Genomic DNA, 14,212 nt, shown 5'->3' on the forward strand with positions numbered 1-14,212 from the left:
GTCACCCCCAGCGAAATTTATATGGCGGGGAACATTGAGGTAGTCGTTGTAATATTTCAGTGGCAGAACAGATATACCGTCATGTACCGTACAAGGCGGTTAGTCCCGAATAGGAAAGGTGGATTCGCGTCGCTTGCGGCGTCTAATCTTGCTGTTTTGGGATGGCTGGGCGGCATTTTGCCGTTTCCACCAATCCTGTGTCGCGGCCAGTCTTGCACGCTCAAACACCCACCACCCAAGAAAGGCGAATCGTCGACGAACCCGCGAATCAGCCAGCGCTGTCGCCCTTCACCCACCAAACCGACTCCTCGAGCCTCTGAAAAGATTGCCCTGCGGCATTCTACAGCGACTGACGGGCTGTACTCCGCCGATTTCCCGCCGCCAATTCCGCCTGCTCCCTACCAATCTCCCTCATCACCACCTCTATCATTTTGTCCCAAGAATAGCGTTTTGCTGCTGTGTACGCCTAACTACCAAACCTACTCTGCAGTGCTACTTCTCGCCTTCGCTCTATCCGCCTCCCGATCGACGCGAGCCTCGAGGGCAAGACGTGTTCTCACTCTTCCGCCCTGGCCCTGTCGTTCCCCTCCCCCGTCATCCGATCCCCCACAGGCGCTCTTACTTTTCGGCCGGCGAGTCGACCAAGGCGCTTGGTGATATAGCAACATGCCATCCAACTCCAAACGTTCGATGGCACCGCCAACCAATGTATCGAAGCAGATCTCTGCGACTAGCACATCTAAGAAAGCTCCGACCAAGCCTACAACACAAAATTCAATCGCCGGTGCGAAATCGACCGGATCCCCAGAGACCCGCACTAGCTCCCCAGAGCATATGGAGAGTCCCGAAACGCCAACCGCCACGACGACCGTGAACCGGAAGAAGCAGAAGAGACGGCAGAAGCAGGCTGCCCGCCTCGCTGCGGAGCGACAGTCTAGTAACATGCCGGCACAGAATGGTGACGGTGGCCATGACATCGTTGCGGACTTTAGTCGAGCAGCGACGCAAGGACAGCACGCGGCCTTTGACAATGATGATTTGGACTATACAGATGATGAGACTCATTATTCTACACAGGGCCAACGTGGACTTCAGCACGATAAAAACGGTGTGCTCCATCAATCTCAAGAGCCCTCCAAGCGAAAAGGCAAAAAGAAGAAAAATAGAAAGAGCCGCTCTCAGTCTCATCAAGCCGAGGGGAGCTCTACGTCCATGTCTACCCCGTCCGCGTCGCTCGCCCGCCCTGTCACCCTGCCACCTTTGTCCAGTTCCGCATACCGATCTGCACACAAAGTGACCAAAGACCGCATCTGGAATACATCGACCCACGAAGAACGGGAACGAATCAAAGAGTTCTGGCTTCAACTCGGTGAGGAGGAGCGCCGATCGTTGGTCAAAGTAGAAAAGGAAGCTGTATTGCGAAAAATGAAGGAACAACAGAAGCATTCCTGTAGTTGTACAGTTTGTGGGAGAAAACGAACCGCAATTGAGGAGGAACTAGAGGTCCTTTATGATGCATACTATGAAGAGCTTGAGCAATATGCGAACCATAAACAAGGATCGTTCGAAAATGGTGCGCCCATTGGAGCACCCCCGCGGCTCTACCAACCCCCTCTTCGAACTCTCGATCGACATTCTCATCATCCCGTCGCCCAACATCCGTCGAGAGGTAGAGTCCAAGAACTCCCTGACGACGATGAAGACTTAGATGATGATTACGATGAGGACGATGAGGATGACGAGCCGTATAGCGAGGATGAATTGGAGGATGCAGCCAGAACAACGCGCGCCGATTTCTTCGCATTTGGGAATAGCTTAACTGTGAAAGGTGCGGTTTCCTTGTGCTCCCTACCAATTGGTTTGGAACATCATTGACTTTACATGTAATAGATGGAATTCTTACAGTAGCTGATGACCTTCTCAAAAATGACGGGAAGCATTTTATTGATATGATGGAGCAATTAGCTGAGCGGCGAATGCAACGTGAAGAAGACACGCAGTATGCAGCTGCGTCCGCAGCCCATCAGTCCATGCATGCAGGTCATAATCATGGTCCACCTTTGGATGAAGAAGAATATGATGATGAAGAAGAGGAAGATTATGATAGTCAAGATGATGAAGAATATGAGGAAGATGAAATGGTCCGTTCATTGTGCAATCCTGGTATACCAGCACCATACTGACAGGAATGAACAGGATGCAATGACAGAGGAACAACGGATGGAAGAAGGAAGGAGGATGTTTCAAATATTTGCAGCACGAATGTTTGAACAACGAGTCCTGACGGCGTATAGAGAGAAGATTGCTCGTGAACGTCAAGAGCGGCTCATCGAAGAATTAGAAGAAGAGAATCGGCTTGATGTGGAACGTGAGGCAAAGAAAGCCCGCGAGGCTCAAAAAAGAAAAGACAAGAAGAAACTCCAGAAGCAAGCCAAAGAAGAGGAGAGAGCAAAACGGGAGGCCGAGCGGGCTGCAGAGGAAGCTGCCCAAAAGGCGTTAGAGGAGAAGCGACTAGAGGAGCAGCGGCGGAAGAAGGAAGAGCAACGAAAGAAACGTGAGGCTGAAAAGAAAGCTCAAGAGGAAGAACGACAACGGAAAGAAGCGGAACGACAAAAGCGACTTAAAGAAGAGCGTGAACGTCAGGCCGAGTTCGAACGAAAGCAGCGGGAGCAGAAAGAGCGGGAGAAGAAGAAGCGCGAGGAAGCGAAAAAGAGAGAACGAGAAGAGAAAGAGGCCAAAGAAAGGGAGTTACGCGAAAAGAAGATCAAGGAAGAGCGCGAACGAAGGGAACGAGAAGAAAAAGCCAGGCAAGAAAAGGAGGCTGCTGCCAAAGCCGAACGTGAAAGCAGAGAGAAAGCTAAGCGTGAAGAGCAAGCTGCGCAGCAAGCGGCTGCCCAAGCAGCCGCAGTTCAGGCCGCCAAACGTGCTTCTCAGTCTGGCCCGACGCATCTTCCTCCAGGACTACAACACCCCCAAGGTCCGTCAGCTCTTCAATCTCCACATTTCCAAGTCGCCACCCCGGTTGTTCCAAAGGCTCCTACACCAATACGTCCACGACAGCCTTCGCAGCAAGGTTCTCACGCGTCATCTCCGCGGTCCCAACCTGCACACGTAGATATCTCGCAGACTTCGTCTTTATCACCTGGATCAGTAAGCACTACGATACCGGGAAAAGGAGTATCTCAGGCTCCGCTCCTCCATCATCCACAGCCGTCTGCTCCGCTCTCTCCATTAGGTGGCGTTGGCCGTGGTTCTCATACGCTCGGTTTCAGCCCTATGCAATCATTGAATGGGTTGCCTACTAATCCCGGTACAATTCCAGCGATGGGACCTCGCATGCCTATGGCCCATGACATGTCGATGTACACAAATCACTCTGGGCCTCTTGGAGGACAATATCGTGGGTTTGCCTCTCCAGACAGTATCCCTCTCCCTCCAGGAATCACAGGACCACGACATCTTGGTCAAGGTCGTGGATTTCAAATGGAAGTAGGGCATACATCCCTCCCGTTCCATCCACAACCCAATGCAGCTGGCCCGATATCTGCAGCGGCCCCACAATCGTCACAAAACTCTGGAGCTTCCTTGACACATACTAGACAGCCCTCTATATCCTTTGAAAGAAACCAGCATGAAACCCAACCTCAAAGCCAACCCATTTCCCGACCAGCTCCTATTCAACGACCCGCTAGTACAGTGCCACACGACCAGCATAAAGATGAATCGAAAACGAACCAACAAGAGATTGATGAGCTCAGCACTCAATTGGGTAGCAGTGCATTGCTTGATGACAGTGACATCCCTCTCACAGCACCCCCATCACAACCCCTGTCTTCGGCCCTCCCGCCGGGTCTTCCTGGCGCTGGAAGAATCGGATTTGCAGGCCCGTCGTTATTCTCTGATCACCTTGGTTGTAAGTTAAGATTTTTCCCATATCATAGTAGCGTTTTGCACTAACCAGTCCTATTGTAGCTTCTAAGCCACATTTCTCCTTAGGAGCACCGGGATCGGGAGCGGGTTGGGCACACAATCCATTTGGGTCTCCCGGGTTTCCAGCAGCTCCATCTTGGGGGCCGAGCTCAGGTCAGTGAAATGGAATTCCAAAGCTATCTTAGGTGCTAACTTGTGTTAAAAGGGGCTGGATGGCCAACCAATGCTTTTGGCATCCTTGGCGGATCTCATCGTGCGCACACATCACGGCCTGTTGCAATCCGACTATCAGTAATCCAAGCTTGCAAGCAGCTAAATACGACTAGCGGCACCGATAGTTCCGGGTATCACAATGTGAATCAAATTCTTCGTCAAGTGGAGCAGTTAAATTCTCCGAATGAATCGCAAATTGGTCTTGACGAGATGCTCGATATATGTGACACGGAAGGCAATCCTCAAAACGGCGGAGGCTCTTTTATCATCAAGAATGAAGGGCCTAAGGGCACATTCGTCAAGTTCGAACCGGATAATAACAGCATATCGTCGAGTACTCGAGGAAGTGTAGTACCCGGAGACATTGGTAGTCCTGTGCCAGGTTCCAGTTTACCTACTCCAGGAAGTGGCTCGAGACAGTTTGCTACCACGAATATCTCTCCCACTACGGGATTTTAGAGCTATGGGTTCGAAGCTGGCCAGGGAGCTTATCTCTTCTCACCCCTAGTGTCGGCTGTTAAACTCCTATCCTTATCGTCATGACCCTCTAATGTCTTTACCATGTTTGCATGAACAACCACTGTCATCAGATGTCCTTTATCCCCTACTTTCAAACGTCACCTCTTTACTTTTTCCTGGTTGTTCGAACTTTCAGGCGTTTTTTATTCTACTTCACTGCCTGTGTTTGAACATTCTATTGCCTTGCCTTTTTTTCGAGCTAGGTGCTACTATTGTGTTTTCCGTTTCTCTTATACATGTTAGTTTTTAAGTTGCTGCTTGGAATACAAGCTTTTCATGTAGTGTATTGCAGCAAGGAAGGCAGGCATTCTGGCAGGCAGGCATGGCATGGCAATGACAGCTGGCTAGCTGTTCATGGGTACCTTCTTTGTTTTGTGGTCCCGTACTTTTCAAACTCATGCATAGGATGCAGAGAAATGAAATTGAACGTTGTTCGACAGCCAATTATCATTCTATTAGCCATCTCCAATTACAGTCAAGGGTCACAGTCCGGAAGGTATCACATGTATTAAATACTAAGCTAATTCATACTCCATGGAGGGAAAAGGGGGGAAAGCACCCAAAAAAGCCACCCATAGAAATTCAGGTATACAAAGCCGGCAGTCAAAGCTGCATTGCATACATATAAGATCCATTCATAAGCTAAACATACATCAAGTCATTAGCCACACAGAGTTCTGTTTACATCACACCGACGGCTCCGTGACCACTCCTTCGTACTCCCTCGATTTAATATACTCAAGTGTTCGTTGGAAATGCCGCTTTGGGTTTTCAAGGCTGGAGTTGATGGACCCATCAACCTGGTTGCTCTGGAGATTAGACTGGATGAGCTCGATGAGCCCGTTGAGGTACTTAATGGTGACGCTTTCGTTTTGCTGGTCAAAATAGTAGACGTAGCGGTTAAGGATCTCTATGAAGAGTTCAACGGAGACGGCGGTGTCCATGCATGCATCGGCAACGCGGAGAGCGCGTTGAAGGCATTCGAGGACTCTTTTGCCGTCGCGATAGACCTGTTGAGTTAGAGTTAGTATATACTTGTAACACTTTCCAGATAAAAAGGCAACACTGTGTGTTGGGTCAGGGTCACTTACGACCTTGGGCTCTTCGCCTTCTGGCTGTGGACTATCCATAACCCACCACAGATGGCTTGCCAGATAAACTGCTCGACATTGATCTGGCTTCTTCAGAAGCTTACTTCCATGCAAAGCGGCCTTAGTAATAAGAGTGTCATAGTTTTCTCTTGAAAAGTTCCTCGTTCCATACAACGCGCTAACAAGAATACACACAGCTTGGAACTGTGCTCTTGAATCGCTGATAGAATCCTCGTATACTGTAAATGCCTGCGCGAAGAATTCGTAGCTAAATTCTTCAAATCCGACCTCATCGGCTACTTGACCGCAGAGAACGAAAAGTCGCAACGATAATTCTGCACAACCCGAATTTACCCGTTGATATAAGGTGCTTACACATTGGTGCATGAACCTAAATAGCGCTGTGGATTGTGATTGGAAGTTATCTTCAAAATGCTCCCGCTTCTTTAAATGCCGGGCCAATTTGAGCGAGGCAGTGATAATTGCGGGAGTAGTATAGCGGATTCTCTCGTTTCCTTCTAAGTAGGCTGTCCTCGTAGCTTGTAAAAGCTGGGGGCCAGAGTTAGCGGAATGAAACAACGTGCTTCGCTCCAAGATCTTACTTTGAATTGGATATCATTGTTTGAACCCTGAATGAAGTGGACTATTCGCGCTAACCATCCCTGCTCCTCGAGCGTCTCGTCCGTTTCACCACGTCGTTGTGTCGACATGCCCGGGTAGCCAAGCGGCTGTTGCATTCCTTCTTTTATTAGAACCTTGAGAACTCGGAGCACATTGTCAAGGCTTTCCGTCGTGGATATCAGGGTTTTACTTCTCAAAATATTGCGAGAAATATCCCCAGCGACGGCACGCCGGGTTGGATATGATTGCGCAGCATATAGAGGGATATAGTTTGGAAGAGATAGTGCCGTGAAAATGGAAGCGTAAGAATGAATAGGAGCTAAGAGGAGATTAAGAAGGCTAGATTGGGCTGGCGCAGAGTGCAGGTCTGCGCTATCGGCATGTTCTAAGGTCTTTTGGGTCGCAAATTCGAGAATTTGATCAACATATTCTGCATCACCAGTTAGCACACTTCATGATCTGCAGCAAAAATCACAAGCGAGGCATCAAACCTAGTTTATTTGGATATATATTCCTGTGCTTTCATTAGTCGCCTGGTAGAATTGTAGACGTCCGGAAAACTTACAGCGCAAGGTTGGCCAGAGAAACTAGGAGCGCAATAGTATCTTGAATGGGTAACCCCCGAGTTTTTACCAAGTTCACGACCTGATCATAGAAAACTTCATACAGTTTGATATCACCCGGTAACGCCGATTTGGACTCCGCGCCCGTATCCTCCTTGGGAGCTTCAACAGAAACCCCTGGTAGAGATTCCTGTTCACTTTTTTCCTTCTTACTTTCTTTCGCTGGTTCAGCAGTACCATTCTGTTTGGTCTCGGGTGCTTCGGTAGGTCCGGGCTCTTCGGATATTTTCACGCGCTCCAGTAATTTTCGGGTTGCATCTTCTTCTGCTTCCCTCTTGGCCTCAATGGTGTCCTTACTATCAGAATCGCGACTCGCATAAGACGATAATCTATCCATTAAGCCGATAACGATCTTTTTCATGTCAACGTGGGGGTTAAGCTTTGAGATTGCTGTAAGCAACATATCGAGGGTGTGTAGATGGTATTCATCGGGGAAGGCCTTGGTAATCACTATAATATGAATCTCAGCGCAAATTCTTATTTCCTTCCTGTGGGGGATACTAAGCTCACCTTCCAAGAGATACTCCTGAGCGAGCACATCTCTGCATTGCACCACCTGTTCCAGAAGAGGTTGTAGTATCACCGATCTATACGTCTCCAGGTCGACCAATTGGCTGAGGCGAACCAAGTTACTTCCAACCAAAACCTCAAGTTCCCGTCTCTCCTGGGTTCTCTGCTCTCGTTCCCGCGAATGTCCTTGGTGCTGCAGTCGAACCCACAACTTGTTCATTTCCACAAAGTTCGTCAAGATGAAATTGATCGAATCTTGCAGGTTGCCTTGAGGCCCCTCTCCCGTGTCGGTCGGCAAATGATCCCTTGCTTGCCCAGATAGATAGTATCTCAAAAACAAACCACGCACCGGATGTTGTACCCCTCTGCTCATTTCCATCATATCCTTCATGATCTCTTTCACGGGGGCATCTGAGATAGCCATATATACAGTGCCAACAGTGATCATAAGATATAGGCGCGGGATGATGTTGCCAGCATATTGAACAAGTTCGTACAAGTCGGCCAAATGGTTTACAGGATGGCTCTCCCGAAGATAGTCGGATAAATGGCGCAGGGCATCGAATACGGCCATGTACAGTTCATAATATTGTTTCGGAGGTAGGCTGGGCGTGCGAAGTTCTGAAATCAGGGTAGAACTGGACCATGTCAGCGAAACCTGGGCACAACGTAGAAACCAAGCTGGAGATGGTTACGCATCGAGCACTTACGCGCATTTCAGTGCGTCCATTAGCTTCCCAGGGGTTTCCAGGCATCTTCGCATCATTAACGACTGCTGCCGAACGACCGCCAAGGCCTCTTCGAGCAGACGGCTCTGGTCCTCAGAAAGGTGCGGCCCGCTGGCCATGGTGCCTGCAGGAATATCCGAGGCGCTGGATCTTCACACGGCTGTTGACGCTCTAGAGAATATTTTGCCCACGAATGGTCGAATTAACAGATTCACCAGTGTAACCAGGACGTGAAATGGCTTTCGTTGAAGGGTTGTAGTCTTGCGCAATCAACCGATCCGATAAATGCCTGGAGCAACGGCCAGATTAACTCCACGCTAGCGGGATCTGGAGTTTGGATAATTACGTCCATCTTGAATTCTTCCAGAACCAAGATAACGCAACACGTTCACGATCTCAACAATAATCAATGAAGAAGCTATAGAGTTCGCGTTACAAGAATTTACTTTGCAGTTGATTCCGAATTTAACACATACCGCAATTGAATATCAATGGAGTTAATACAGCAACACTTTCACGGTGGGTTAAAGGCCAACGGCCCCAAAAAGATAAAGAAGCCACATCTCTATTGAGCAAAACCTTTTTGGATTCACTAGCATACTATGGAGTATAGGCTCTATTGCGGCTACCTGCTCGGTGACTCCCACGCAACGTTTCGCTCGGAGATCTACAGGCGCGCTCTTCAATCTTCTTGCGAGGCGAGGAACCCAGGAAACCCCCCGAAGGCCGACTACGATGCGCCCTGGGTACGAAGAACAGCATCTTCCAAAATATGACAGCGCGAGACGCGCCCATTACATCTTTGAATCCCAGCCACCTGAGATCTCTTCTAGGGCGTTTTCTTGCCTTCAAAACTAATAGCAAAACATTTTTTGGGCGGTGAAGGTATAAAAATGCTTAATACCCTGCAACTTGCAACACTCCTCAAGGTTAGAGTACCAGGTATAAAGCAGATGATTGAGACAAACAAGAATACTTAGAAGCAATTTCCCGGAGAGACTTTGGAAAAAGCACAAACCCGTGTCAGCTGGTCGTTTCAACTATACTGGTTTATTCCACCCAAAAAGACATCTCCTACATGAAGTATGGGTGTTAACAGATGATACCTCCCCCGACTATTAGACTGGGCCCATTCTGATCGGTATCCTGTTTATTTTAAGTATGCATCCAATGCATAACTTTGGTTTACCTACAAGTTGGAGGTGGACAGGATATGTGATTCACTCGACTCTTTCTTGGCTGGAAAAATGAAATGTTATGAAAAGGAGCTTCGGCTCGTGCAGCGCAATCGCGAAAGCCAGAGGATACCAAAGGACTGGGGGCTGAGAAGCCTACTGACAGGCCTGCAGTGACAAGTACTCCGTATAGAGTGGTGAAAAAGACGTCCCACAATTCCCACCGAAGAAAGGCCAAGGAAGTGGCTGACACCAAATGTGGATTTTGGATTCTGGAGGAACAACGGTTTGTGAACACTACCCTCCGCGGAGATAACAAGACATTGAAACATGGCCTACCAGGCTGAAACTCAAATGCAGGCGGAGGAAACTTTCTTCCTCCTGAAACCAGAAGCTGGCTTGTCTGATATTAGAAATCCCATGTATCATGACCAACTCACTTCGCCTCACGAAAGTAAAGTAGAAGCAGTTAGAGTGATAAGACAACAGCGCCAAAGAAGGCATCAGGTTCTGACATGATCCTTGCACATGGTCTTCAACAGCTCACTCCTCTATGCACTGTTTCTAACCCATTCAGGTTATCTCAACTGGACAGTTGAGAGGTGGCTGACCCCAACGGCACGGGTAGGTTAGCAGCAGCATAAACCCCCTGGTTGCAGGAGACACAGATGGCAGTTGTTGTTCTGTCACTATGGAAAACAGCTATTTAACAAAATTCTCATTCAGACCTTGTATAATGAATCAAAGATCGGTATCATAGTATCAACTAACAAAGCAGATTCAAGAGACATCAACAGCATGTAGATTTAGTTCGGACATAGCACCTGTACTCTATGGTATTGGTTGAGCTGCCGATTCATATGCTAATCACAAATCATAAATCATGTTTCCAATGCCCATCCTACCCATCTAAAACGCCTAACTCACTATTGATGTTTCCCATATTATACAACTCACTTATCCACAAACCTACCAATATTTAACAAAGAAACATAAAAACATCGTTCATGTCTAGCAAACATCCATATTGGTCGCCAGTAACATATTCATATCGAAGGAAGAGGTGTAAGCATTGGAAGGTGGAACGTTAGACTAGAGTAACAGGTCGATGTGGCCGGGGAGCCTGATGGGTGCGGCAGCGATGAAGATGGGTAGACAGGAACTGTTGACGAGATTGTGCCTATCTCCGTGGTAGGACATGAAGGTGTCACCTTTGGTGAAGAGGTGCTATTTGGGGTTGACGAGGAGGCCGTCTCTGTTATCGTTGGGCTCTTTGGGGTTGTCGGCTCTGCTTTCGACGTTGTCTTCGTAGCTGTGGAGAGGCTGGAGGATCTCGTCATCGTTACACCACTCGACGACGATGGATGTATGGTCACGGTGGAGATTAGGGTCTCCGTAACGGGAGGGGCCGGTATAGGCACCGTAATGACATTCGGAGAGCCACTATCAGTTGTGGTCGAGCCACCGTCCACTTGAACCACTGAATATGTGACTGGTCTTCGCTCATTGGGGGAATGAATAGATCGCTTGGGCGATAGCGGAAGCGAGACTGCGAAGAGAGTGAAACCGAGACTTAGGGCGACGGCAATCAAACTTTGAAGCCGCATAATGAGTGACGACAGGAGACAAAGGCTAAATATGTGAAGAGTACTGTCTCGTTTCGAACTTGTGTTCTGCACTGAAACCTCAACAAGGAGAGTCCACGATGGGCACCTGCACCTAGAAGATAATAAGTGTGCCAAGGTACCGCATACTCCATAGATTTATCTTCAGAAACATATTCACATTCCATCATGACATCTTGATCGAGCCAACCCCTCGAGCCATTCCTGGCGGAACGAATTTGGGGTGGCTGGTCGAACTCCCAGCCACCCATTAAATGAACGCGCCCGGCGCTGGCAGCCCTTCGGATGCCAAATCATAGACAGACCTGATTCATGGTTTCTGTTCCAGTCCGTGCCAAACTGAAATCCCCTGTGCCCTCTGGGTTTGTGAACAGCTTATTGTTTGGATTGGGACAGAGTAAACAAAGAGGCTCTCGGTCGCCATCCTACTTCGGTCAGCGGGGACCGAGATCGCCAAGGATGACTAATCCAGCCAAGCAAGTCCGCCTGTCAAGCCTAAAGCCTGTCTGCTTGTTGCACATAGTTTGGTCGCTGTCGAATTTCAACGAAGAGCAGTTTACCTTCGAGGGCGGAGGGTTAGGTCTTCCACCCGCAGCAGCCCGCATCCTAACCCTGCGCATGCCCATCCTCCGCAATGGTCATTAGGGTTGTGAGCAAGGACGGTGATGCCCGTCTCCTCCTCATATATGGTCATCATATTGCTCGATATCTTTCCTTGCGTAGCACTTCTTAGAAGGTTCGGGCTTTCTGCCTTGAAACCGTCATAGAATCTACTGACGCCGAGTCGTTCTTCACTCTTGGTATCCCTCGCGAGAACCCACTCATGTGAGAACCAAGTTTGCTGGAAATGTTTGTTTTTTGGGTTGAGGAGCCTTCGAAGTGGGTTAGTCGCCATAGCTAGACCGCCTGCGGTACCTACCAGGATTGTAGGGTGGCATGGGCTACAAGGTGCAATCGCAGTTACACTTGATGTAGAACGAAGGACAGAGATTGTCGAAAAGAAACGGCGAACTGGCTGCAAACGAACAAAGTCTGCTTCATCCGTCGTCACAAATGCTTGAAAGAATGGTGAATATGATAGATTTAGCGTCCCCATTCGTGTTCTGATCGCTTCGGCGATATCAACCAGAGGGTCGACAAGAGAGCAGAGCTTCATTTGGCCGTCTATACTGCTGGAAGCAAGGAGGTACGGGTGGTTTGGATAAGCCGAAACGACATTAAGAATGTAGGCAGTGTGAATTGGAGTATATATATATGGCACAGGGTTTGATTCCGATTTGCCGCAGGATGCAGGGAGGCTCCAGACCGCAATGAATCCATTTGCACAACCAACAGCCAGGTCACCCGGAGAAAGCCAAGTGAGACATGTACACAGTGTTGACGGAGGTTTCGCCTGGAACACCGGGCTTTCAACTTTTGCTACACCTAAGAGTCAGTGCTTTCGCTCGAACATTGACAAGGAAACGTACCCCATTGCGTGGTCGGTGAATTTTTTTCGATATTCACATCCAAAACTTTGACACTTCCATCTCCCCAGATTCCCGCTAAGAGACCAAGATTGATCGATTCTTTCCCTTCTATGTGGCTTGAGCGAGGTTTTCGTGGCATAGGACACCAACAAAGGCGCTTCACATCGCCAAATCTGGTGCATAAAACTAATCGCAATCGGGGCTCAATAGACATATCTAAAGGTCGAGGGAAAACTTCTTCGCTTTGTTTGGCTTCAAAGGCCCAAATTTGAATCGCGGCTGGATATGGCGGCGAGGGAGTAAAAGCAGGAGCCCCAGTGAGGTTTATATCACACTCCGCGGCCTTCTGCGATTCTGGAAGCGGGACGACTACCGCAAGATACTGGGTCGTGCCACTGCAGTTTGGAGCCCATGCAGCACATTGTATCTTACTTCCAAAGTTTAGAATCCAACCTTCCCTGAACCTCTCCATCTCTGGCATTGCGTGAGCATCCTTAGCATTGTCGCCCAGCGAACCGTGGGACCGCGCATCGGGATTTTTTGACCTGCCACTCTTACCCGCTTTCGGGTTTGGTGGTTCCCAAACCACCCCGAAATCAAAAAATTCATGGAGTCCCAAGTGAAATTCCTTCTGTTTGCCCGGGGGCCCAACCAAAACGGTATGCCTCTTATCTCCATCCTTGGGAAAGTACTCTCGCCCCACATTCTCTTCCAGGGCCCTTATCTGCTGATTCCTCAGAAGACAGCCTCCGATGGAGCTATCGTAATACCAATCCCACGCCTCGGTAGATTCAAACTCCATTTTAAAGCTGGGGTAGCAAAATAACCCACCTACCCCATATGGGCTGGTTCTTTGCGCACCCTGAAAACTCTCTGCACTTGGAAAAGTTGAATCTCTCCCATAAGCCCAGCGATCCCTTGCGTAAATAGCTGGAAGGAGGTCCTCAGCACCAGTTCCGAATGTCAATTTCAACTGTGTATTCTTTGCGGTATGCTCAGCAGGTTTAAGCAACCCTCGGGAATGTGTCATGTCCCTATCTAGTTTGGCTAGCAGCTTGCGCTCAGCCTGCTCTGTTTTATCAAAAGTTAACCCTACAACAGAGCCTGTTTCATCATCGAAATCTGTTCACTGTCAGTATTTCCCCCAGAGTACATCGATAGGGGCTTCCTACCATCTTCCTCCTCAGCAGCAGCTTGTTCGTTATCCTCACCCATTACAAAGTCTTCATCCGACGCATGAGCATTTTGGAGCTCTTCGGCCGCCAGATGCTCAGATCCAGAGTTATCCGGACTTAGTCCTACGGCTTGAAAAGCGTCATCTGTGTACTTGCGGGCAGCTCTGCGGAGCCGGCCAGATCGTCGTGCTAACGGTGGCGCCATTATCAACCATACCTAGCAGGTATGCGTTCACAACGTAGGAATAGATTTTTCTTGGGCGGGTAAGGCTCTGATTTCAAAGCTTTTGAGACGTGAGACGTCTTTTTCTGCTGGACGTTCGCTACACCTGAGCTTCAATTGCGCAGAACCCAGTGAATAAAAAGCAAAGTCAACAGCGTTGTTACCACATCCAGCAGCGATAACTTCAACCAGCAAAAGGTCCAAAGTCCCTGGGGTGCTCTCGTACGTATGTGACATCAGAATCATGGCTGCGATGACTAATCAAGAGAACCTCCGTGTCAACCCCACCGCCTCTATACCGTAACGGAGA

General features: G+C 48.8%; 4 protein-coding genes across 5 annotated transcripts; 2 read left to right on the forward strand and 2 right to left on the reverse strand.

The window, feature by feature from the left end:
• Positions 1–245: 245 nt before the first annotated feature.
• Positions 246–5,196, forward strand: CIMG_03589 (stress response protein NST1). The gene is made up of 5 exons (XM_001244147.2): positions 246–1,828; positions 1,891–2,141; positions 2,197–3,913; positions 3,973–4,083; positions 4,136–5,196. Exons 1-5 carry the CDS (start codon positions 667–669, stop codon positions 4,600–4,602), a joined length of 3,708 nt encoding a protein of 1,235 aa, XP_001244148.2. The 5' UTR covers positions 246–666; the 3' UTR covers positions 4,603–5,196.
• CIMG_03590 lies at positions 5,145–8,491 on the reverse strand. Of its 2 annotated transcripts, XM_004446318.1 has the most exons (8): positions 8,218–8,491; positions 7,857–8,145; positions 7,508–7,774; positions 6,940–7,447; positions 6,866–6,888; positions 6,356–6,804; positions 5,754–6,302; positions 5,145–5,672 (listed from the first exon to the last, which is right to left on the reverse strand). In XM_004446318.1, exons 3-8 carry the CDS (start codon positions 7,725–7,727, stop codon positions 5,349–5,351), a joined length of 2,073 nt encoding a protein of 690 aa, XP_004446375.1. In that variant the 5' UTR covers positions 7,728–7,774; positions 7,857–8,145; positions 8,218–8,491; the 3' UTR covers positions 5,145–5,348. The 2 variants fall into 2 exon arrangements, with proteins under 2 accessions (XP_004446375.1, XP_004446374.1); XM_004446317.1 differs by having other exon boundaries at positions 7,508–8,145.
• A 346-nt stretch (positions 8,492–8,837) lies between these two features.
• CIMG_03591 (uncharacterized protein) lies at positions 8,838–9,757 on the forward strand (the record flags this gene model as incomplete). Its single annotated transcript, XM_001244149.2, has 4 exons — positions 8,838–8,981; positions 9,069–9,164; positions 9,358–9,394; positions 9,501–9,757. 4 exons carry the CDS (start codon positions 8,838–8,840, stop codon positions 9,755–9,757), a joined length of 534 nt encoding a protein of 177 aa, XP_001244150.2.
• Positions 9,758–10,066: 309 nt separating this feature from the next.
• CIMG_03593 (transcription factor tfiiic complex subunit tfc6) lies at positions 10,067–14,076 on the reverse strand. Its single transcript, XM_001244151.2, has 4 exons — positions 13,677–14,076; positions 12,505–13,626; positions 11,596–12,454; positions 10,067–11,384 (listed from the first exon to the last, which is right to left on the reverse strand). Exons 1-4 carry the CDS (start codon positions 13,882–13,884, stop codon positions 11,192–11,194), a joined length of 2,382 nt encoding a protein of 793 aa, XP_001244152.2. The 5' UTR covers positions 13,885–14,076; the 3' UTR covers positions 10,067–11,191.
• Between the last annotated feature and the right edge of the window lie 136 nt (positions 14,077–14,212).

This window comes from Coccidioides immitis (genome assembly GCF_000149335.2).
Source record: "Coccidioides immitis RS genomic scaffold supercont3.6, whole genome shotgun sequence".
Taxonomy (NCBI): Eukaryota; Fungi; Ascomycota; class Eurotiomycetes; order Onygenales; family Onygenaceae; genus Coccidioides; species Coccidioides immitis.